Source organism: Callithrix jacchus, chromosome 7 (genome assembly GCF_049354715.1).
Source record: "Callithrix jacchus isolate 240 chromosome 7, calJac240_pri, whole genome shotgun sequence".
Lineage (NCBI taxonomy): Eukaryota > Metazoa > Chordata > Mammalia > Primates > Cebidae > Callithrix > Callithrix jacchus.
Window position 1 is genome coordinate 50071025 of NC_133508.1, and position 23558 is coordinate 50094582.

Consider the following 23558-nt stretch of genomic DNA (forward strand, 5'->3'; position numbering starts at 1 on the left):
ATCCACTTGTTCAGGAAGCTTTGGTGGGGTGCCTCCTCTGAGTCCAGTACTGGGTTCAGCCTTAGGGGTCAGGCAGAGGTGGACATGGGAGTCCTTGTTCTGTAGGAGCTCAGGGCCTGGGGTGGAAGGCACCTCTGCTAACTTAATTACTAAAGGCAAGAGGTGATCAGGGTTTTTCAAAGAGCAGGAGTTCAGGATTTCTCTCCAGGAAGTCTGGGGGATTCAGGATTCCTCTCCAGGAAACCTGGGGGATTTGGGATTCCTCTCCAGAAAGCCTGGGAGATTCGGGATTCCTCTCCAGGAAGCCTGGAGCCTCTGAGCTGGGTAAGATCTCAATGGGTGGAGTCTGTGCAGGGAAGGATGTGCATCCTCAGTGGAAGTGTGGATGGCACAGGTGGGGGGGGGATGGAGAGTGGCTGGGATGGTGGCAGGTAGAGTTGGTTGGGGGCATCTGTGGACCTTGTCTGGCAGGCAATTGCTCCCCGCAGGGCCAGGCCTCTCTGCTGGTTCTATTGGGCCCCACTCTGTCCTCCTACTTAGGACAGATGTGCCCGAGGAAGTCACTCTCTCTTACTTGTCCCCTTCTCCTCTTTATAGAGAAGCCCTCCTGCCTGCAGAGAGAAGCCAAGGTGGTGAGTGTCTCCACTGCCCTCTCCCTCCTCTTCCCTGGGTCTCCTTCCTGGCGGCTGGGCTGTCACAGAGGAAGCAGTGGATTCTGTCATTGGTCTGTCCAGTGTCAGGAGGTGGGCAGAGCCCTGGGAGCCAGCGTTAAGACTGGGGAGTCAGGCAGCCCTCCATGGGCTAACAGAGACTGTGAGTGTGAAATGCCCTGGCAGAGAGCAGAGGCCTCTGTAGCGTTCATGGCAGGCACATGGTGGTGCACCCACAGTGTAACCTTGGGCGGTTGTGAAATTGCTCTATGGCTACTTCCTTACCGTGAAATGGGGGTTGTGCCTGCTCAATCCAGCTTGCAGGGTGGTGCCATTCGGTCAGCTGACAATGATGTTTCTCATTGCCTCCAATGTTTACAGAGCACTTTCTCAGAGAGCAGTGGTTTTCAAACTGAATTCTGGGGTGGCCCGGTGTCCCACAGAGGGCCCTTGGGCATGTGGGACGTGGTCCTCTCTCAGGTTTGAGGTAGAGGTTGTGTGGCTGGGCCCTGGGTCCTCCCAAAGCAGCTCACCTTTGATCTGTTTTATAAAGTAGGGTCTGTGAAGGCTTTTTATTAGAGACAGACCAACAATGTCATATCATCGTATTTCATTTGTTCTTCATTAGGAAGGCATTTGGCTGCAAGTAACCCCAAACCTGCAGGTGACTTTAGACAAAAGGGCTTTATTTCTCTTGCATTGTAAGAAGTCAAGGGGTTGGTGTCTGCTGGGATGGCTTCCATTGTTCCCTTGCATGGGGCTAGCAGGACCCCAGGCCCTGTCATCTTTAGTGTGTTGACTTTTGTTCTCTTATGTGTGGCCTCATGTCATAAGATAGTGATCATCACTTCATATGTGACTGTAAGTGTGACGTGCAAAGAAGGAGAAGGTGGCCAGGCCAGCTATGGTGCCCTTATCAGTAAATCAGACCCCTTCCCAGAAGCCCCGGATAGACTTCTTTCATCTCACTGGCCAGACTGTGTCACATGACCACCTCTAGCTGCAAGGGAAGCTGGGGAAGGGGGTGCTTTGCTTTTCTAGCCTCCATGGAGGAGGAGGACAAGGGATAGGGGTTGGAAGTGGGTTCGAGGTGAGCCAGAACATGGGTTTGTCACTGCCTTGCACCTGATAGGCAGGTCAGATTTTTTACCCAATTTGACAGATGAGAAAACAGAGTCCAGTGAGTTTTCTCTACCTCAGGGGCAGGTAGAGAAAAAGTTTCTCAACCTCATGGATATTTGAGATAAGATCTTACTTAAGGAAAGCCAAAGTAGGAGGATTATTTGAGTCTAGGAGTTCAAGACCAGCCTGGGAAACACAGTGAGACCCTATCCCTAAACAAAATTAAATTAAATATTTTTTTAAAAGATCTTGGGCCAGACACAGTGGCTCACCCCTATAATCCCAGCACTTCAGGAGGCTGAGGTGCACAGATCACTTGAGGTCAGGAGTTCAAGACCAGTCTAGCCATCATGGTAAAACCCCATCTCTACTAAAAAACACAAAAATTAGCCAGGCATGGTGGTGGGTGTCTGTAGTCCCAGCTACTTGGGAGGCTGAGGCAGGAGAATCACTTGAACTTGGGAGGTGGAGGTTGCTGAGATCATGCCACTGCACTCCAGCCTGGATGATAGAGCAAGACTCTGTCTCAAATAAACAAACAAACAATCTTACGTAGTTGTGGGGCCTGTCCTGGGCTGTTCTGCAGCATCCTTGGCCTTTATTCACTTAGATGCCAGTCGCGTTCCCACTCTAGTGGTGACAACCACAAATTCTCCAGACATCGTCAAGTGTCCCCTGGGGGACAAAAATCACCCCCAGATGAGAACCACTGCTCAAGGGAACAGCTCAGCCCTGGGGGCCCAATGCCTGAAGTTTACAGAAGGTGTCTGAAATCAGATAGGCTAATTTCATCCCCTGATTTTGCTGATAAGAAAAGAGATGCAGAGAGGGAAAGTGAGCTGCTCTAGGTCACATGGCAATGTGTCTCTGGACTCCCATCCCAGGGCTCTCTGCCTTGCCCTGTAGTATTTCAGTGGGGAGCAAACTTTCTCATTCCCCTGGTGAGTGAATTTCACTGCTCCCTTTCTCCAGCTTCAATTCAGTGACACTGATGGTTGCCGCCTGGTGGCGCACATAGAGCAGGTGTTTGCCCCAAGCTCTACCACAGCAGGCCAGCTGCCTCCTTCCCTTTCCCCACCAAGCATTTCCCAATCCTCTGTGCACTGAAGATGTCCTGGGTGTGGCCCAGTGGCCTCTGCTTCCCCTTTCCCTTTTTTTTTTCTTTTTGAGACAGCTCTGTCACCCAGCCTGGAGTGCGGTGGTGCAATCTTGGCTCACTGCAGCCTCCACCTCCCAGGTTCAAGTAGTCACCCCGTCTCATCCCGAGTAGCTGGAACTATGGGCATACGCCACCATGCCTGGCTAATTTTTCTGCTTTTAGTAGAGACAGGGTTTTGCCATGTTGGCCAAGCTGATCTCAAACTCCTGGCCTCAAGTGATCTGCCCACCTCGGTCTCCCGTGAGCCACCACATCCAGCTGCTTTTCCTTTCACTGTACCTTTTAGCGTTCACTGAATGCGAGTGAGTCAAGTGTTTGTTAAGTACCCCAGTGGTGTGCTGATGACAGCTGTCCAGTGGGAAAAAAACCCCAAACCCTGACTTGTGGTGTTTGCTGATTTCTGTGGTATAAACACTCCCACTGTGGCCAATTTCAAACTCCCAAGACCTTCCTGAATACAGAATTGGGAAGAGATGTACACAGACCTGGGCTCGTCACAGCACAGCCCTGGCTGAGCCCTGCCAGGCTCTTTGTCACTGAGTCCCCATGCATCCCTGAGGGGCAGTGAGCATCATCACCCCCATTTTATAGAGGAGGAAACTGAGACTCAGCGATGTTCTGATTCTACCGTTGGATTAGATCATTAGGGGAGTGGTATAGCCCGGGTTTGAATCATGTTTATGCCCATGTCCCACGCTACTCCTCAACCAGCAGCTAGTCCTGCTGAGAGGCCAGTGGAGAGTCCTCTGGAGCTGGGCTGCTGGGCTTAGAGTGTGGACTCACCACCCACCTGCTCCTCCTGCCACAGAAAGAACGCCTAGGGCATGGGAGACAGTGGCATCTCTTTGTTTAGAAAACACCAATGAGCCGGGCGCGGTGGCTCACGCCTGTAATCCCAGCACTTTAGGAGGCCGAGGTGGGTGGATCATGAGGTCAAGAGATCGAGACCATCCTGGTCAACATGGTGAAACCCCGTCTCTACTAAAAATACAAAAAAAAAATTACCTGGGCATAGTGGTGCGTGCCTGTAAGCCCAGCTACTTGGGAGGCTGAGGCAGAATTGCCTGAACCCAGGAGGCGGAGATTGCGGTGAGCCGAGATCGTGCCATTGCACTCCAGCCTGGGTGACAAGAGCAAAACTCCATCTCAAAAAAAAAAAAAAAAAAAAAAGAAAAGAAAACACCAATGGGCGAGCTTACCCACAGTCACCTCCACAGACACACTGATGCACAGGCCACGTCTGATGACAGGTGCCAACATGTATTAGGTGTTGAACAGATGCCAGGCATTGTGCCCAGTGTTCTTTATTCTCTCTGTCTCTTTTTTTATAGACGGAGTCTTGCTCTGTCACCAGGCTGGAGTGCAGTGGTGTGATCCTGGCTCACTGCAACCTCCGCCTCCGGGGTTCAAGCGATTCTCCTGCCTCAGCCTCCTGAGTAGCTGGGACTATAGGCACGTGCCACCAAGCCCGGCTAATTTTTGTATTTTTAGTAGAGACAGGGTTTCAACATGTTGGCCAGGGTGATCTGGATCTCTTGACTTTGTGATCTACCTGCCTTGGCCTCCCAAAATGTTGGGATTACAGGTGTGAGCCACCACGCCCGGCATATTCTTTATTCTCGCAGCCGTGCTGCCACATGCAGGCAGTATATTCTTGCTCCCTGCCTCATATGGCCCAGGAATCATGGGCCCAGAGAAGTGAGTAACTTTCCCAGTGTGGCACAGCTAGTGAGAGTGGCCTGAGACACAAACCTAGGAGTGCCCCTCCTTGCCACTCCCGCACAGACATTCACTACGCCACTCACAGACAGGCACCCATGCCCCCTGACACAGACACATGTGTGCATGCTTCACACATCCTCAAGCCTGTAGACACGGGTGTGTGCGCCTTGTGAACACACAGACAGAGACCCAGCAGGAACCTGGAGGACCTGGCTGATGGCTTCGCTGGGTCTCTGCTTCTGCCCAGTGGGGCTGGGACGGGAGCAGCTGGGCACTGAGAACGCTGGCTGAGATCCTGTGTTTTGAATGAGGCTCCTCAGTAGTTGGCCCTCTTGGGGTCCCAGCCCAAGGAACAGGGCGTGGGTATCTTCTGTACTTGGGAGGAGGGAGGTGGCTGTGACCTTTGGGGAGTTTTTTTCTGCCTGGCTGTAGCCACCAGCAGAGGGGGCGGGGCATAGGCCAGAAAAACCCCTTCTGTGGGGTTGTGAGGAGTGACGCTTGGATGCTCCTCTTCCCCTTCCAGGCTCAGAGCAGGGCTAGGGGGTGGTCGTGAGCAGAGGCCAGGATCAGACCACCTGGGTGGAGGTTCAGCATGAACTTGAAATGTACTCCATGTCTCCAAAACTGGAAATCCAGCCTAGGGAGGGTCCAGGGATCCTGGGAAAGCTGGGATGGGTTGGTCCTGCTCCTGCCACGGACCAGCTGTGTAATGCTGAGTGTAGTACGCACTGTCTCTGGGCCTCTGTGGCCTCATGGGGATGGCCTGCACAGGATCCCTCCAGTCCGGAGTAAGAGGCTGCGGGCTGGCCTCTGGGAACTGAGAGTGCAGGCAGCGCTCAGGTGTGGGAGAAGCCATGGGAGCTGGGCTGCAGTGATTGAACAGAGGGGACCTGGCACTCACATCTATTCTCAGACCACATCCGGAATGGTAGCTCCCTCTGGAGGAAGGCAGGAGGCCGCAGCGTTTCCTGGGGTACTGCGGTGCCTGTGCTGCTCTCTCCACCCCTGCAGCAAATGCCACTCCCCTCGCCTCCCTCTCATCTCATCAGCCCTTCACTCGTCTCTACCCTCCTTCTGCCTGGAACCCTTGTTTCCACCCTGGGCAGGCCAGGGGCCGGGGAAGCCATTGAGAGTGTGACCCCTGACATCTCCTTTTTTGCCGGGATTGGCAGTCTCCCAGAACTCTCAGGCAAGAGCACGAGCACCTGGCCAGTCACTGGGAACAGACAACAGCCTGGGAGAGGAGTTTCCAGCCTCTTTCCGGTGTGGGCGTCTGGAAACTGGGGCCTTGCCTTGAACCTCCAGAGCTGAAAGCCCAGACACCCAGGAAAGGCACTATGCGATTTAGCCCAGCCATAGTATGTCCTCACCATGACCTTGGGCAAGTAACTCAACCTCTCTGTGTCTCAGTTTCCACAAAGCAGTGATAACACTGGGCTGTTGGAAGAATCCATATAGATAGTGTCTGGAGGCACTTAGGTCCAGTGCATGGCATTGGGTGGCGCTCAAATGTCAGCTAATATTATTATTATTCTGTGGGAAGAAGACATTAGGAGAAGTCTCAGAGCAGCCTGTGGGTGACTCTGGAATGGGAGGCTGAGGCAGTGCAGCAGAGGGTCTCAAATGCGAGAGCTCTCTGCCCCAGAGCGACTGAGCAGAAGGGTCTACACTCTCACTCTGTTTGGGCCAAATGGGAGAAATTTTAGGGTTTGTGGCCCGTCTGGTCTCAGTGCCAACAACTCAAACCCGCCTCTGTAGTAGCACAGACAGCACATGCCCAAGTCAGAGTGGCACGTCCCGATCTAACTGTGCTGCTGGACACCCAAACTTTCTATGTGTCACAAATTATTATTATTATTATTTTTAGACAGAGTCTCTCTCTGTCACCCATGCTGGAGTACAGTGGCGCAATCTCGGCTCACTGCCAACTCTGCCTCCTGGCTTCAAGCTATTCTCCTTCCTCAGCCTCCCAAGTAGCTGGAACTACAAGGCGTGCACCACCACACCTGGCTAATTTTTGTACTTTTAGTAGAGATGGGGTTTCACCACGTTGGCCAGGCTGGTCTTGAACTCCTGGCCTCGTGATCTGTCCACCTCAGTCTCGGGACAAAGTGCTGGGATCACAGGTGTGAGCCACTGCGCCCAGCCACAAATTATTCTTAAACCTTTTTTTTCAACCATTTAAAACGTGAAAACCATTGGGGTGTGGTGGTGCATGCCTGTGATCCCAGCACTTTGGGAGGCCGAGGTGGGAGGAAGACTTGAGCCCAGGAGTTCAAGACCAGCCTGGGCAACATAGCATGGGCCTGTCCCTACAGACGATCAACAACAAAAAATTAGCCAGGAGCAGTGGCACGTGCCTGTGGTCTCAGCTACTCAGGAGGTTGAGGCAGGAGGATCACTTGAGCCTGGAAAATTGAGGGCTAGAGTCAGCTATGATTGTGCCACTGCATTCCTGCCTGAACAACAGGGTGAGACTCTGTCTCAAAAAAAAAAAAAGTGAAAACCATTCTTAGTGGCAGGCTGGATTGGGCTCCTGGGCAGTCATTTGCCTACTTCTGATCTAACAAACTCTTGTATGGAGTTTACTCTGTAATAGGCATTGTTTTAAGCACTTTCCAAATATTCAGCCATCTAATCTTCACGACAACCCTGTGAGGTAGGTTATTCTCCCTTTATATAATAAAAAAAAGATTTGGGAGGAGTTAGGAATCAACATTTTTAAAGAAAAAAAAAAAAAAAAAGAGGCACAGAGGGATTAAATAACTTGTCCAAGGTCACACAGCAAGTGAGTGGTAGAGTCATGATTTGCACTTGCATGGTCTGGGTTTAGAGTCCACACTCTTGGTTGCTAGGCTGGGCCTTGTCTCCCTCTGCAGATGGGTTGAAGGCAAGTTGCTTTCCTTCTATTCTCTTGGGCAAAATGAGGATGAAAATCCTGCCCCACCTCTAAGACAATTTGGTGAACAGGGCCAGGTGGTCTCTGCCCTCATAGGGCACTCACTCCAGTAGGGCAGCTAGGTGCTAATAACAGAAACACAGAAACCACAGAGAATCACACTTCCCAAAAAGTGCCGTGTGTGGAAAGAATGTGCAGAAGTGTCACGTAAACTCTGAAGTGCTGGGGCAAGAGGTGTAGATGGCAGTGGGAAGGAGGAGGGGAAGAAGGAACTGGCTGATGGGCTGACCACTCTTCCCTGCTACCCCCCACCATCCAGCCTCACCTGCCTTCTGATAAGGCCCGGGGTGCCCAGGGCCCTGAGCAGCAGCACCTGCTGACCACAGCGCCGAGCTCCAGCAGCAGTTCCCTGGAGAGCTCAGCCAGTGCTTCGGACAGGAGGGTGCCTACCCAAAACCAGCCAGAGGCAGAAGGCGTGGGGAAGGCCAGCGGAGCCGGGGAGTTCCGGGCCAGCACCGGGAGCTCAGGTAAGAGATGGGAGCACACCTGGCTTCATTCCAAGCCTCCTTGGTCTTTCTCACCTAGTTTCTGTCTTAGCAGTCTCCTCCTGAGATGAGGCCTGAGCCACAGGGAACTGTCTTCAGTTTGCTGACCCCAAGTTCCCTCCTGCCTTTGCCCAGGCTGGGCCTATCATCAAAACATCCTCCCTTCTCTGGGACAATGCCAGCTTGTCCATCCCCATTATCTGGGAGAGGAGTTTTCCTGAAGCCCCCTCTGGATGGGCTCACCACACCCCCAGCTGGACGGGCTCACCACACCCTGGCCTCCCTTTGATGAACTGTCAGACTGTGTGTACAGACACTGTCTCCTCCCTGTCTCCCTCACCAGGCTGTGGGACACCTGGTGAGCCTGGATCATCTCATTCATCCCTGCATCCGTAGGCCCAACACGGCCCAGCTACTAATAATTAATCTTAACAATCGCTTCTGCTTATTGAAGGCTGCGGTACAGCAGGCACTATACTGGGCGCTTTACATGCATAACATTGACCTTCGTGTCAATGCTAAGAGATATTGTTGTTATCCCCATTTCACAGATGAGGAAACTGAGGCCCAGAGAGGTGAAACAGCTTCTTCAAGGGCACACGGTTAATAAACAGCAGAGCCAGACTCACCCCTAGGCTGTGGGGCTCCGGAGCCCTGGGGTTGGAAGATGAATGAAGAAACGATGGCCGCAGGGTTTCACTCACTGCAGCTTGCTGCTGAGTCCCTTTGGGTCTGAGGCACTGGGATTGTGGGGACCATGTCCACTTTCTGCAGGCTGCATTTTGCCTTGGACCTGGTCTATGACAGATGTCACTCCTGGTTGGCATATCTAGGGCCCACACTGGAGGGGACCCCTTTACAGGGTCTACTAGGCTGTGCCTCTCTCCCTCTTACCTGGCAGTGTCAGGTAGTGAGAATTCAGGGAATGACCATGAACTTGGGTCATTCTCAGCTCCCTGCCCAGCCACACTGGTGCCATAAGAATTTGGGCAGGATGCTTAACCCTGCCAAGCCTCTGTTTCCTCCCCTAGAGGTGAGCTGTGTTGCCTCCTTGCAGGGCTAGTGAGAGATGAGTGACATTGTGCCCAGCTGGGTACCAGACTAGGGCCAGGCTCCCTCTGGGCCACCTGCAGGTGGGGACTGATGGCTGCAGCCCCCACCCCACAGCCCTCCTCCAGCTCACCAACCCCCGCCTCTTGCCTGCATTCATGATGCCCCTGCCTGAAACACCCGTTCCTTCCTGTCCCCAACTGCCCACAGGAGCTGATGTGCCCATTTCTCTGTGTCCCATCATAGCCCCAGCCTCCTCAGTGGGATATCTCATCAGTGCCCCTCATTCCAGCCTGAGAACTCCCTGTGGTAGGCTCTGGGCCAGTGCCTGGAAAAGAGCAGGGGCCCTAAACATTGTTGAATGAATGAATGAATGAATGCACTCCAAATATAAACTCTTAGTCTTTGCCCAGTTCTTGGATTCATCTGATTTTTTTTTTTTTTTTTTTTTGAGATGGAGTCTTGCTCTGTCACCAGGCTGGAGTGCAGTGGCATGATCTCGGCTCACTGCAACCTCCACCTCGGGGGTTCAAGCAATTCTAATGCCTTAGCCTCCCAAATAGCTGGGATAACAGGCACGAGCCACCACGCCCAGCTAATTTTTGTATTTTTAGGAGAGACAGAGTTTCACCATGTTGGCCGGGATGGATTTGATCTCCTGACCTGGTGATCCATCTGTCTCGGCCTCCCAAAGTGCTGGGATTACAGGTGTGAACCACCACACCCGGCCAGATTTTTTTTTTTTTTTTAAATGGAGTCTCGCTCGTCACCCAGGCTGGATGCAGTGGTGCAGTCTTGGCTTACTTCTCTGCTCACTGCAGCCTCCACCTCCTGGGTTCAAGTGATCCTCCCACTGTAGCCTCTCAAGTAGCTGGGATTATAGGCACGCGCCACCACGTCCAGCTAATTTTTCTGTTTTTAGTAGAGATGGAGTTTCACCATGTTGGCCAGACTGGTCTCTAAATCCTGACCTCAGGTGATCCGCCTGCCTTGGCTTTCCAAAGTGCTGAGATTACAGGTGTGAGCCACCTGTGCCCGGCCCATCTTTCTGATTTCTTAGCTACACCTGGTATGGCTTCCTCCTTGGCCCAGGGTGGAGCCCTGACAATGTGTGCTCTCCCCCGTTCCCTCTGCCTCTTCTGCTCTGTGCTCTTTCTCCCAAGTCCCCCAACCTGTCTCCCTGGCCTCTGCCCTCTCCTTCTCTCCCTCCCAGCCCTCACATCTGCCTTCACTGTGGGAACCTGTAGAGCCCAGGGCTGTGCCCCTTTGTGGTCCCCCATCCACCCCCGCAATGTCTCATGCTCGATGTGCAAAGGCCATGATGACTTTAGGTGACATTTGGGTGCTGTGGAGGCTCAGGGTGGAAATTTCCTTCTGGGCCTGTGATTTCAGCCCTCCTCCCCACCACCTCCTGGGGCTGTTTTGAGCACAGCAGGTCTCCAGCTCCATCTGCCTCCCCAGCTTCCAGGTAGTTGGAGTTAGGAGGAAGCAGGCTGGGGTGAGGGCACCCAGCAGGTCCCTGCAGCAGCAACAACTCTCGTTTTCTGAGGGGCTACTGTGTGCCAGGGCCCTCACATTCATTTCCATTCATCTCGGCAAATCCACCATCCAGTGTCTCCCAGTCAGTTAGAAAACTCAGCTGCCTACAGGGGCTGGACGGGAGGTTCAGGCAAATCTTGGACTCTCTTTGGCTGGATCTCCTGCACCTGCCTCCCAAGGGAAACCATAAATCCAGATTTTTAAATGTATGCCTGAATTTTAAATGTTGGCAATCAATTCACTTAAAAACATCACCAGGAACAAAACATACCTGTAGAAGCACAGCAGGAAATGGTCAAAAACTCCCTGGCCTGGCCAGGAAAGGTGGTTCATGCCTGTAATCCCAGCACTTCAGGAGGCCAAGGCGGGAGGATCACTTGAGCCCAGGAGTTTGAGACTAGCCTGGGCAACATAGCAAGACCTCTGTCTCTATTTAAAAAAAAAAGAAAAAAAGTCCCTACCCTCTGGGGCTCAGAGTCTGGTGGGGACCCCAGGAGTTGGGGGCCCTGGAGATCACAGAAATGGGGAGGGACCCAGAGAGTGGTAGATAGGATGGGAAGTACACGTCTCTAGAGAGGGAGGCCAGCGGCAGAGGGGGAGGCTTCGTGGAGGAAGTGGCCTTTGAGCTAAGGCCTGAGCACTAGAGAAGAGCTCTCTAGGCTGAGGGAGCAATCTGTGCAAAGGCCCAGGGGACCTGAAGGGCTCAAGGGGCTGTAGGGGGGCAAGTGTGGAAGGAACCCCAACAAGGTCTTGGAGCAGCAGGAGAGGGGGTGGAAGAAGGCAGACTCCATATCAGGCAGGGCCTGGTAGGCTGTGGCAAGGACTGTGGGTTTTTGAGGCACCAAGGAAGTGATCTGCCAAGTTCCAGGGCCAGGTCTGGCTGCTGATGGGGAACAGACTTCAGAGGGGTGGGGCCGAAGCCAGGACAGGTGGAGGCTCTTCACACCCGTCCAGGTGGGAGTGGTTAGAGGCCTCCATAGCTCCCTGCACCATGCAGCAGTGAGGCAGGGTGACCCTTGCAGAAGTCATCTTGGTTTTGTTTTTGTTCTTTTTTCTTTTTTTGAGATAGAGTCTGGCTCTGTCCCTCAGGCTGGAGTGAAGTGGCACTATCTCGGTTCACCGCAACCTCCACACCCCAGCTTCAAGTGATTCTCCTGCCTCAGCTTCCCGAGTAGCTTGGATTATAGTTACCTACCACCATGCTTGGCTACCTTTTTTTTTTTTTTTTGTATTTTTAGTAGAGACAGGGTTTTACCATGTTGGCCAGGCTGGTCTCAAACTCCTGACCTCAAGTGATCTACCCGCCTTGGCCTCCCAAAGTGCTAGGATTACAGGCGTGAGCCACTACACCTGGCCCAAAAGTCATCATTTGAAGGGAGACAGGCAGGAATGACTGTTCCGTGTGGGGTATGAGAGAAAGATGGGTCTGAGGCTCTGGACCCGAGCAGCTGGGTGGATGGCAGCAATGAGCCCCAAGACGAGGAGGAGCAGGTTGGATGGGAGATGGGAGTACAACCCAGAGTTAAGTTTGAGGTCGGGCATGGTGGCTCACACCTGTAATCTCAGCACTTTGGGAGGTCGAGGCGGGTGGATCATGAGGTCAGGAGTTCAAGACCAGCCTGACCAAGATGGTGAAACCTGTCTCTGTTAAAAAAATGCATATATAAAATAAAATAAAAAGTTAAGTTTGAGGCCGGGCACGGTAGCTCACACCTGTAATCTCAGCACTTTGGGAGACTGAGACAGGCAGATTCCTTGAGGTTCGAAACCAGCCCAGGCAACCTGCGAAACCCTGTGTCTACCAAAAAATAGCAGGGTGGGGTGGCCTGTAGTCCCACTACTCAGGAGGCTGAGGTGGGAGGATCACTTGAGGCCAGGAGGCAGAAGTCACAGTGAGTCTAGAGAGCGACACTGCACTCTTTTGAGACCCAGTGTTAAAAAATAAAGATTCACAACACCAAAAGCATTGGCAACAAAAGCCAAAATAGACAAATGGGACCTAATCAAACTCCACAGCTTCTGCACAGCAAAAGAAACAGTCACTAGAGTGAATCGGCAACCAACAGAATGGGAAAAAATTTTGCAGTTTACCCATCTGACAAAGGGCTGATATCCAGAATTTACAAAGAACTCAAACAGATATACAGGAAAAAAACAAACAAGCCCATTCAAAAATGGGCAAAGGATATGAACAGACACTTTACAAAAGAAGACATACATGAGGCCAACAAACATGAAAAAATGCTCATCATCACTGGTCATTAGAGAGATGCAAATCAAAACCACATTGAGATACCATCTCACGCCAGTTAGAATGGCGATCATTAAAAAATCTGGAGACCACAGATGCTGGAGAGGATGTGGAGAAAAAGCAACACTTTTACACTGTTGGTGGGAGTGTAAATTAGTTCAACCATTGTGGAAGACAGTGTGGCGATTCCTCAAGGCCTTAGAAATAGAAATTCCATTTGACTCAGCAATCCCATTACTGGGTATATATCCAAAGGACTATAAATCGTTCTACTATAAGGACACATGCACACAAATGTTCATTGCAGCACTGTTTACAGTAGCAAAGACCTGGAACCAACCCAAATGCCCATCGACGATAGACTGGACAGGGAAAATGTGGCACATATACACCATGGAATATTATGCAGCAATCAAAAATGATGAGTTCGTGTCCTTTGTAGGGACATGGATGAATCTGGAGAACATCATTCTCAGCAAACTGACACAAGAACAGAAAATGAAATACCGCATATTCTCACTCATAGGCGGGTGAGGAAAAATGAGAAAACATGGACACAGGGAAGGGAGTACTACACACTGGGGTCTATTGGGGGGAATAGGGGAAGGACAGCGGCGGGGGTAGCTAGGGAGGGATAGCCTTGGGAGAAATGCCAAATGTGGGTGAAGGGGAGGAAGGAAGCAAAACACACTGCCATGTGTGTACCTATGCAACTATCTTGCATGTTCCGCACATGTACCCCAAAACCTAAAATGCAATAAAAAATAAATAAAGATTCACTGACAAAAAGACGAAAATAAATAAATAAAGAGACAGAGACAGGGTCTCACTATGTTGCCCAGGCTGGTCTTGAACTCCTGGACTCAAGCAATCCTACTGCCTTGGCCTCCCAAGTAGACATCTGTCTTATATAATTGGCTCCTCCCATCTCTGGGGTGATTGGGCTGGGTAGGTGGTGATGCTATTCTCATTCAGCAGAGGGAACAATGAGGTGCAGGCAGGTGAAGTGACTTGCTCAAGGTCACTCAGCAGAGCTGGGCTAGAATCTCCATCTCTTGGCTCCTGGCCCAGTGCTCTTTCCCACATGTCTGAATCTGCATCTTGGGCAACAGTCCCAGAGACATCCCCCTCTCTGGGACCCCTGGACTGACCTCTGCCCCATCTTGTGCTTAGCAGATTCTCCCCCTGGGGGCCATGGGACCCAGGTCAATGTCACCTGCATCGTGAACGTCTGTAGCGGTTCCGACCACAGCTCACAGTGCTCCTCCCAGGCCAGCACCACAACGGGGTACACAGATGCCAGCCCCTCGGGCTCCCCAAAGGATGAGAAGGTCCCCTTCTCCAAGGAAGAGTGCGCCTTTCAGTCTCGGCTGGAGACACCAGAGACCCTGCTGCAGAACACCGGAGAGAAGCCCCTGCCCCTTGGCGTGCCCGATGCGGGGATGAAGTCCAGTTAACCAGGCTGGTGTGGGCTGCATTGTAGCCAAGGCGGGCCAAGCCCTGGCAGGTTGACCCTGGGAAGGGACCCTGGTCCTTCCAGGCCCCCACCACTGGGACTCTGTGGCTCTTTCTGGGGCCAAGTTCCTTTAGCACCCTCCATAGCTGCAGCCTCCCTCTGACCTACAGGCCGAGAGCAGAGGCAGCGGGTTTTGGAAAGCCTCTGCTGCCATGGTGTGTCCCTCTCGGAAGACTGGCTGGGCATGGACGTTCAGAGCACCCTGGGGCAAGTCCCTGCCTCTCTGTGAGCTGCCCACCCAACTGGACCTACGAGCTTGGCTTCCGGAGCCCTTGGGTTGTGCCTTTGTTTGTTTGTTTCTCCCTCCGGGCTCCGACCCAGTTCTGGCTTCCAGAAAACCCCGGCATCCTTCTCTGCAGAGGGGCTTTCTGGAGTGGAGGGATGCTGCCTGCATCGCCCGTGAAAAGAGGACAGTGCTTCGGCCTGATGCTGAGACTGCAGGACAGTTCCGGGGCTCTGTGCAGGGCGGAGGTGGCAGCCCTGTAGGGAACAGGGTCCTTCCGGTTAGCTCAGGAGGCTTGGAAAGCATTACCTCAGGCCGGGTGCAGTGGCTCACACCTGGGATCCCAGCACTGTGGGAGGCTGAGGCAGTGGATGACCTGAGGTTAGGAGTTTGAGACCAGCATGGAAGATGGTGAAACCCTGTCTCTACTAAAATAACAGAAATTAGCCCAGGATGGTGGCGGGCACCTGTAGTCCCAGCTACTCAGAAGTCTGAGGCAGGAAAATTGCTTGAACCCTGGAGCCGAGATTGTGCCACTGCACTCCAGCCTGGGCAGCAGAGCAAGACTGTTTCCCCCCACCTCCAAAAGGAAGCACCACCTCCAAATGCCAGCTTGTCCTTTTGTAGCATGGTCTGAAAGTCAGATGCCCAGGCAGGCCCCCATATTCAGTGCCATGCCTGGGCAAGATAATGCACTTCTAACTGGAAGTCTGCCAATTTTTAAAAAAGAAGTACCACGCAGGCCAACAAGCCAATGACGGACAAAGCCAAACCTGCCAGCCACATCCAGCCCCTTGCCTGCTGTTTGCACCCTCCGCCTTCTGTCCAGTGTGCCCACAGCCCTGCCCCTCCCCTGCTGTCCGGTGTGGTGTTCCAGGCCATGCCGTCTCATTTCAGGGAACTTCAGGAACTAGAGATGGCTGAGTCCTCATAGCGGTCTCTTTCCTCCTACCTCAGCCCAGACCCTCCTTCCGCCTCCAGAGGGGTGGGCTCCTCTTCCCCACTCCCCACCTCCGATGCCCTGGCCCCAGTGGGGCTGCCTTGCCACTTTGGTACATGGCCAGTGTGAGTCCCAAGTGCCAGTCTGTGTCTGTGTCTGTGTTGTGTGTTGTGAGTGTGTGTAGCTAAGGTCGGTAAATTGAATGGCCCACCTTGAAGCTGCTGAAGCCAGGATTCCTCTCCGTTAGAGTCAGCCTTCCCCCTCCCCTCCCCAAACACACACCCAGGGCTCTGCAGAGGGGGAACAAGTGTAGCCTTACCCAGATTCTGCGGGGGAAGTAGGTTGAGGGGCTCCTGGAAAGGGTGGCTCAGTCTCAGGTGAATGGGGATAAAGGAGAAGCCATGGAATACTCTATCTAAAAGAGCAGGGCAGGGTGAATTGCTGATAAATTCCACTGGACTTGAGCTTGACAGCTGAACTGTTGGAGGGTGGGAGAGTCCAGCCATTACCATGGAGACAAGAAGGGTTTTCCACCCTGGAATCAAGATGTCAGACTGGCTGGCTGCAGAGGCTCGCACCTGTAATCCCAGCTACTCAGGAGGCTGAGGGGAGGATCGCTGGAGCCTGGGAGATTCAGGCTGCAGTGAGCTATGATACCTCCACAACACTCCAGCCTGAGCAACAGAGTGAGACCCTGCCTCAAAGAAAAAAAGGTCAGATTGCCAGGGCTGGCCAGGTTTCTGCCCACATTGGACCCACGTGAGGACGTGATGGAGTGCACCTGCCCCCTGGTGGACAGTCCTGGGAGAACCTCGGGCTTCCTTGGCATCGCAGGCAGAGCTGGGCAGCAATGAATTCGGAGACACTGGAGCCTCAGTTCCCTTGCGTGTGTTGATGAGACAATGAGAGTTTGTACTGTATGCTGGACAGCATTCCCGCTTATCAATAAACTTGTTTGTTTTACACGTCGACCCCTGGCTCTGCCTGGGGTCTCTGCTTGGGTTTGTCTGTGGTCCTGCTTCTCTGCCACCCCTGTGTAAGGGGAGATGGGGTCATGGTCCCTGGGGTCTGGCTGGCCTGTGTTGTGACTGGACCACAGAGGGACCCCAGTTAAAGCCACCCCCTCAGGCCTGTGAACAATAAGAGAACTTCCCGCTCAGGACCACACAGCTGGGCTCCAAGTGAGCTCTGGTCTCCTGGGCCTGCTTTCAGGACCAGGGTGGGGTTTCTGCAGATCCCTAGCAGCCCAGGTAGGCAGATTCTGCCCTCCTGAGAACCCCACCTGAGGAAAGTAGGTGCCCCTGGGATGCTCAGACCAGGACAGAGCTCTTGGGGGCACAGAGGACATCCCTGGGCCCAGGCAGGGGGTCAGAACAGGGTTCTAGAGATGACCTTGACCTCCTGAGGAATGAGCAGCAGTTTTCCAGAACCAAGCGTTGTGAGGAGCTATCAGGCAAAAGGAATTCTGAGCTTAAAGGCCTTAGCCAGGCCAACATGGTGAAACCCCGACTCTACTAAAAATACAAAAAATTAGCCAGATGTGATGGTATGTCCCTGGAATCCCAGCTACTCAGGAGGCTGAGGCACGAGAATCACTTGAACCCAAGAGGCAGAGGTTGCTGATCTGAGGTCATGTCACTGCACTCCAGCCTGGGTGACAGAGAGAGGGTCCATCTCAAAATAAATAAAGGCTTGGAAGGGAGAGAGACCTTGGCCTGTGTACTGGTTCCACTGACCCCCTGGCTCACCATCGTCATTCTAGCTCCTGTGCCTCCCTCAGTGGGACTATTCTCGTTTTTGGTGATTGCAGAATCTGTGGATGATGGAACACCCCACCTCCCAGCTCCTAGCTCCCCTCTCCACCCTGTCTCAGTCACTTAGCCCTTGACTAGGGCGCCCCATATTTATTCCATAAACAGCCAGGAAGCAAATTTACTTTATTTTTTTGAGACAAGGTCTCACTCTGTCACCAAGCTGAAATCGTGGCTCACTGCAGCCCTGATCTCCTGTCTCAGCCTCCAGAGTAGCAGGGACTACAGGCAAGGAGCACTATGCCCAGCTACATTTTTATTTTTATTGTTTTAATTTTGAATTTTTTTGGGTTACCCTGTGTTGCCCAGGCTGGTCTCGAACTCCTGGACTCAAGTGATCCAACTGCCCTGGCTTCCTAAAGTGCTGGGATTACAGGCATGAGCCACTGCCCCTGACCAGAGTAAATATTTGACACTTGGCAGGCCTTATAGTTTCTGCAACAACTATTCAACTATGCTGTTGCAGTGTGAAAACAGCTGTGCACAGGACATAAAAGAAGCAGCAGATGTGGCCTTTGGGATGTAGCCAGACCAATGCCTTAGACCTTGGCATTACTGAGAACTGCACCTAATCTCAATTTCAAGGATCTCACTTTCCCCCACCCCTACTTCCTTCTGTCTTTCTCCCTCACTGGCACCTGCAGCTGTTGGTTACGTTTTCTCCCTCCTGTGCACCTCCACCACTTTCTCCTGGTTTGTTCTCCCTGTGGTTGAACCCAGCTCTCTGCACCGCACGTGCACCTGTGCACCTGGATGGGGCAGGATGATGACATTCCACCATGCTGACTGGTCTCATTTTCATTTCATGATCGTTAAACTTGGCCCGGGGACAGTGGCTCATGCCTGTCATCCCAGCACTGAGCTGGGAGGCTGAGGTGGGTGGATTGCTTGAGATCAGGACTTCAAGACCAGCCTGGGCAACATGGTGAAACCTCATCTCTACAAAAAATACCAAAACTAAGCTGGGTGTGGTGGTGCACACCTGGAGTCCCAGTTACCCAGGAGGCTAAAGTGGGAAGATTGCTTGAGCCCAGGAAGTAGAGGTTGCGGTAAGCTGAGATCTTGCCACTGCACTCCAGCCTGGGGGACAGAAAAGAAAGAATAAACTCTATGGGGTTCCTTGGTACCTTCCAGCCGTGACAACATGTCTTCTATATTAGTTCCTATTGCTGCTATAACAAGCCATACAAACTCAGTGGCTTAAAACAATGCGATTTCATTCTTCACAGCTCTGGGAGTCAGAAGCATTAAATCTAGGTGTTGCCAGGCCTACTAGGCTCAAATGGGGAATTTGTTTTTGGACGTTTTAGGGGAGAATCCGATTCCTTGCCTTCAGCTTCCAGCATCACCTGCATTCCTTGGCTTGTGGCCCCTTCGTCTATCTTCAGAGATAGCAATGGAGTCTCTTCGGTAGTCAGATCTCCCCTTACCTTCCAATTATAGGGATACCTGTAATTATAGCGGATCACACAGATAATCCAGGATACTCTCCTCATCTTGGCATTTTGCAAGGTTTCAGGAATTCAGACATCAATGTCTTTGCAGGGGCAAAGACAACTGCTGGTTATCCAGCCTACCAGCTTCCATTCACTCAGTCTCCCACTCTTTCTATTTATCTTTTACATTAAAATTTTTTTTATATAGAATCTTGCTCTGTTGCCCAGGCTGGAGCGCAGTGGCACGATCTCGGCTCACTGCAACCTCCACCTCCCAGGTTCAAGCGATTCTCCTGCCTCAGCCTCCTGAGTAGCTGGGATTATAGGCACATGCCACCATGCCCAGCTAATTTTTGCATTTTTAGTAGAGAGGGGGTTTCGCCATGTTGGCCAGGCTGGTCTCGAACTCCTGACCTTAGGTGATGTAATCACCTCAGCCTCCTAAAGTTCCGGGATTATAAGCATGAACCATCTCACCTGGCCTATTTTATCTTTTAAATAAAAGGATTAATTGAGGTTTTTGTTTGAGGCTATCACTCTGTGACCAGGCTGGATTACAGCTCACTGCAGCCTAAAACTCCTGGGCTCAAGCGATCCTCCCACCTTGGCTTCCCAAAGTGCTGGGATTATAGGCATGAGCCACCATGCCTTGCCCTGCTCTTCTAGATGGACTATTTCATGTCTTCTACTTTATCCCCAAGACTCTGTCCTCACCCTACCCTTACATTCATTGCAACCTCCACCTTCTGGGTTCAAACAATTTTCCTGTCTCAGCCTCCTGAGTAGTTGGGACTACAAGGATGCGCCACCACACCAGGCTAATTTTTATATTTTTAGTAGAGACAGGGTTTCACCATGTTGGCCAGGCTGGTCTCGAACTCCTGACCTCAGGTGATCTACCTTCCTTGGCCCCGCAAAGTGCTGGGATTACAGGTGTGAGCCAATGTGCCCGGCCTGTAGACCACATTTTGTTTGGGATCTTTCACTGAATAGACTTGCTGTCTATTTCACTGAGAAAATAAACACGAGAGAATGCTTCAGGCTTGCCTCACCACATCTCCCCTCTCACCCCACGTCTGCGCCCACAATCCTGGCGTTTGTCATGACTGGGTCCAAGGACAGTTTCTCTTCTGCATGGGATATTAGCATCTTTCCCAGCTCAAGGACATTGCTTCAGTGAGTCTCCTGTCTCTTTCCTTCAGCATCAATTTCTCTGGCTCCTGGATCTTTCCTGTTTGCATATAGATACACTGAGGCTCCTCCCATTTATGAAACAACCTCACACCCATTAGGATGACGACTATTAGAAAAAAAAACAAATTAATAAGTGTTGTTGAAAATGTGGAGAGATGGAAAACCTTGTGCATTGCTGAGGAGAGTGCAAAATGGTCCAACTGCTGGGGGATACAGTGTGACAGTTACTCAAAAAATAGAACATAGAATTACCATCAGATCCAGCAACTCCACTTCTGGATACCCACCCCAAAGAATTGAAAACAGAGTCTCGAACAGGTATTCATACAGCAGTGCTCCCTGTTCATAGTAGCCAAAAGGCAGAAACAACCTGGGTGTCCAAAAGGTGGAATGGATAAACAAAATGTGGTCTACAGGCTGGGTGCATTGGCTCACACCTATAATCCCAGCACTTTGTGGGGCCAAGGAAGGTAGATCACCTGAGGTCAGGAGTTCGAGACCAGCCTGGCCAACATGGTGAAACCCTGTCTCTACTAAAAATATAAAAATTAGCCTGGTGTGGTGGCGCATCCTTGTAGTCCCAACTACTCAGGAAGCTGAGACAGGAAAATTGTTTGAACCCGGAAGGTGGAGGTTGCAGTAAGCCAAGACCACACCATTGCACTCCAGCCTGGGCCACAGAGTGAGACTTCATCTGAAAAAAATGTGGTCTACAATGGAATATTCAACCTTAAAAAGGAAGGAAATTCTGACACGTGCTACAACACGGATGATTCTTGAGGACAAGGGTCCCTTGTCCGTTAAGCTAAGTGAAATAAAGCCAGTCACAAAAGGACAAATTCTGTACGTTTCCCATACATCAGGTACCTAGAGCAGTCGGATTCATAGAGACGAAAAGTAGGATGTTGGATGCCAGAACCTAGGAGAAGAGGGAATGGGTAGTTAGTGTTTAATGGGTACAGAGTTTCAGTTTTTCAAAACAGAAAGAGTTCTAGGGGGCGCAGTGGCTCACACCTGTAATTCCAGCACTTTGTGAGGCCGAAGCTGGTGGATCACTAGGTGAAGAGATCGAGACCATCCTGGCCAACATTGTGAAACCCCGTCTCTACTAAAATATAAAAAGTATCTGGGTGTGGTGGCGCATGTCTGTAGTCCCAGCTACTCAGGAAGCTGAGGCAAGAGAATTGCTTGAACCTGAGAGACGGAGGTCGCAGTGAGCCGAGATCATGCCACTGTACTCCAGCCTGGCGCCTGGTGACAGAACAAGACTCTGTCTCAAAAAAAAAAAAAAAAAGAAAGAAAGAAAAAAGAGTTCTAGGCCAGGCATGATGGCTCATGCCTGTAATCCCAGAACTTTGGGAAGCCGAGGTGGGTGGATTGCTTGGGCTCAGGAGTTCAAGGCCAACCTGGGCAACATAGCAAGACCTCCATCCCTATGAAAATTAGCTGGGCAAGGTGGCATGTACCTCTGGTCCCAGCTACTCAGGAGGCTGAGGCAGGAAGATTGAGCCCTGGAAGTCAAAGCTCCAGGGAGCCATGACCTGCACCACTATACTCCAGCCCGGGTAACAGAGTGAGACCCTGTCCAAAAAAAAAAGAATTCTGGAGATGGATGGTGGTGACGGTTGCATGACAGTGTGAAATTAATTAATGCCACTGAACTACACACTTAATAAGGGTTAAGATGATACATTTTAAACAAAAAACAACAACAACTACAAAAAGTTGATACATTTTGTTAGGTGTATTTCACCGAAATTAACAACAGAAACCTTGCTCACAATTCTTACAGGTGCTGTCAGATTTCTCATCTTACAGCAAAAACACCTGGAGGACACCACATTCAGTTCCTCCAATTTGTCATCTTCCATTTCTCACGTGCTCACCACTGTGCTCCCCCTACTCTACTCAAACCATCTGTTGATTGGGTCTCTATGAAATTCCATACTGCTAAATTCAATGATCGGCTTCAATCCCCATCTCACTTCTCTTACAGGCAGGAGGTATTTGGCCCGAGTGATCAATCTCCACCCCTTGGAAGTCTTTCCTTGCCTGGCTTTCGGGAGCCCATGTCCCTTGACTCTCCTGCCATCTCAGGGACCCCTTCTGCCTTTCTGCCTGGTTCCTCCTCATCTCATCAATGTCTCACTGAGGAGGGGGCCCAGGGCTTAGTCCTTACACCTCTTCTTCCTTTCCAACTCATTTGCTGCAGATCCCATCCAGCTTTAAATACCTTAAATATATCCTGACACCTCCCGATGCTTGAAGGAACAAGTGTGTATTGGGCTCTAGTTGCTGAGATGCAGTGGCTTCTAAAACAAAGCTTATGTCATGGGTAGGAAGAAAAGAAACATAATATCAGACAGGGATGAAGAAAATGAAGCTGGACACAGGGGACCAAGGGGTGGAAGTGCCCTTTTGCATCAGGGAGGGGACCGGGAGAGGTGACCTGGGAGAAGAGGCCTGAGGGAGTCAGGGATCAGCCAAGGCTGCCCTTGGCCTGGGGCAGTGAGCAGGAAATGAGGCTGAGGAGTGGCCAGGTCCAAAGGGTGGCCACTGTCCTGCCAAGGCAGACAACGGGACAAAGAACTCGCTGAAGAGGTTTCACCGATGGGGGGATATGGCCAGATTTATCATTTGGAATGACGTCAGCAGCCGTTGGGGAGAGAGGAGGTTGGAAAGTACAGTTGTGGGGGCTCTCACCAGGAGGTGGGGGGCTCCTCCTAAAGCTCCCTTGCTTTGGCTGCACTGGGGGATGGCTGGGGAGAGATGAATTAGAAGCAGAGAGACCTGCAGTGTGCTGGTTAGTCTCTATCCACCCTTCTGGTTCCTCTCTCTGCCCTGCTTTGTGCCCTGGGAGGCTGCGTTCTGCACACAGTATTCCCTGCACACAAACTCCTCCAAAGCAGAGTTTGGTCATGGGAGAGCACTAGCAGTGATGCAGAATGGCCAGGTTCCCGGCTAAACCCCATCCTTAATCCTGGAACCACAGCCCTAAGTGAAAACAGCTGACCCCATTTTTCTGCCAAAATGTTGCCTTTTTGGCCTGCCACGCCCCTATCCTGTGCCCATAAAAAGACTTCAGCTGGCAGAGAAACACAAACACTGACTGACAGGGATAACAAGCACCTGAACAGCAAGCAGAGAAGCAACTGAGAGTCAGAGACTACTAACCGGGTTTCACGGAAGGATCACCTTCTTCCCACACCATCCTCTTTCCAGCTCCCCTTCCACTGAGAGCCACTTTCACTACTCAGTAAAGTCTTCTGCATTCACCATCTTTCAATCCATCTGTGTGACCTGATTCTTCCTGGACGCCGGACAAGACTCTGGGAGCAAATATCTCACCAATAAGTACAGAGTGGTAAAGAAAGAAAAAAAAAAGACTACGGGTGCTGAGAAAGCAGGGACTTGGATGCTGCTGTGGGGACTGCACAGAGCCTGCTCCTGCTGGAGAAGAGCGACTGGCCAGTTCCAGCATTCATTCCCTTGGGTTCCAAA

At 51.7% G+C, this 23558-nt stretch overlaps 1 protein-coding gene across 2 annotated transcripts in view; it reads left to right on the top strand.

The window, feature by feature from the left end:
* TNFRSF1B (TNF receptor superfamily member 1B) overlaps positions 1-16579 on the top strand; it is a 42288-nt gene extending 25709 nt beyond the window's left edge. The window contains exons 8-10 of one of the 2 annotated variants that reach the window (XM_035307772.3): positions 598-632; positions 7872-8079; positions 14111-16579. In XM_035307772.3, the coding sequence (XP_035163663.3) occupies positions 598-632; positions 7872-8079; positions 14111-14394 (527 nt within the window). In that variant the 3' untranslated portion in view covers positions 14395-16579. The remainder of the gene's footprint in view (positions 1-597; positions 633-7871; positions 8080-14110) is intronic. The other variant, XM_035307773.3, reaches the window with a different exon arrangement.
* Positions 16580-23558: the final 6979 nt, after the last annotated feature.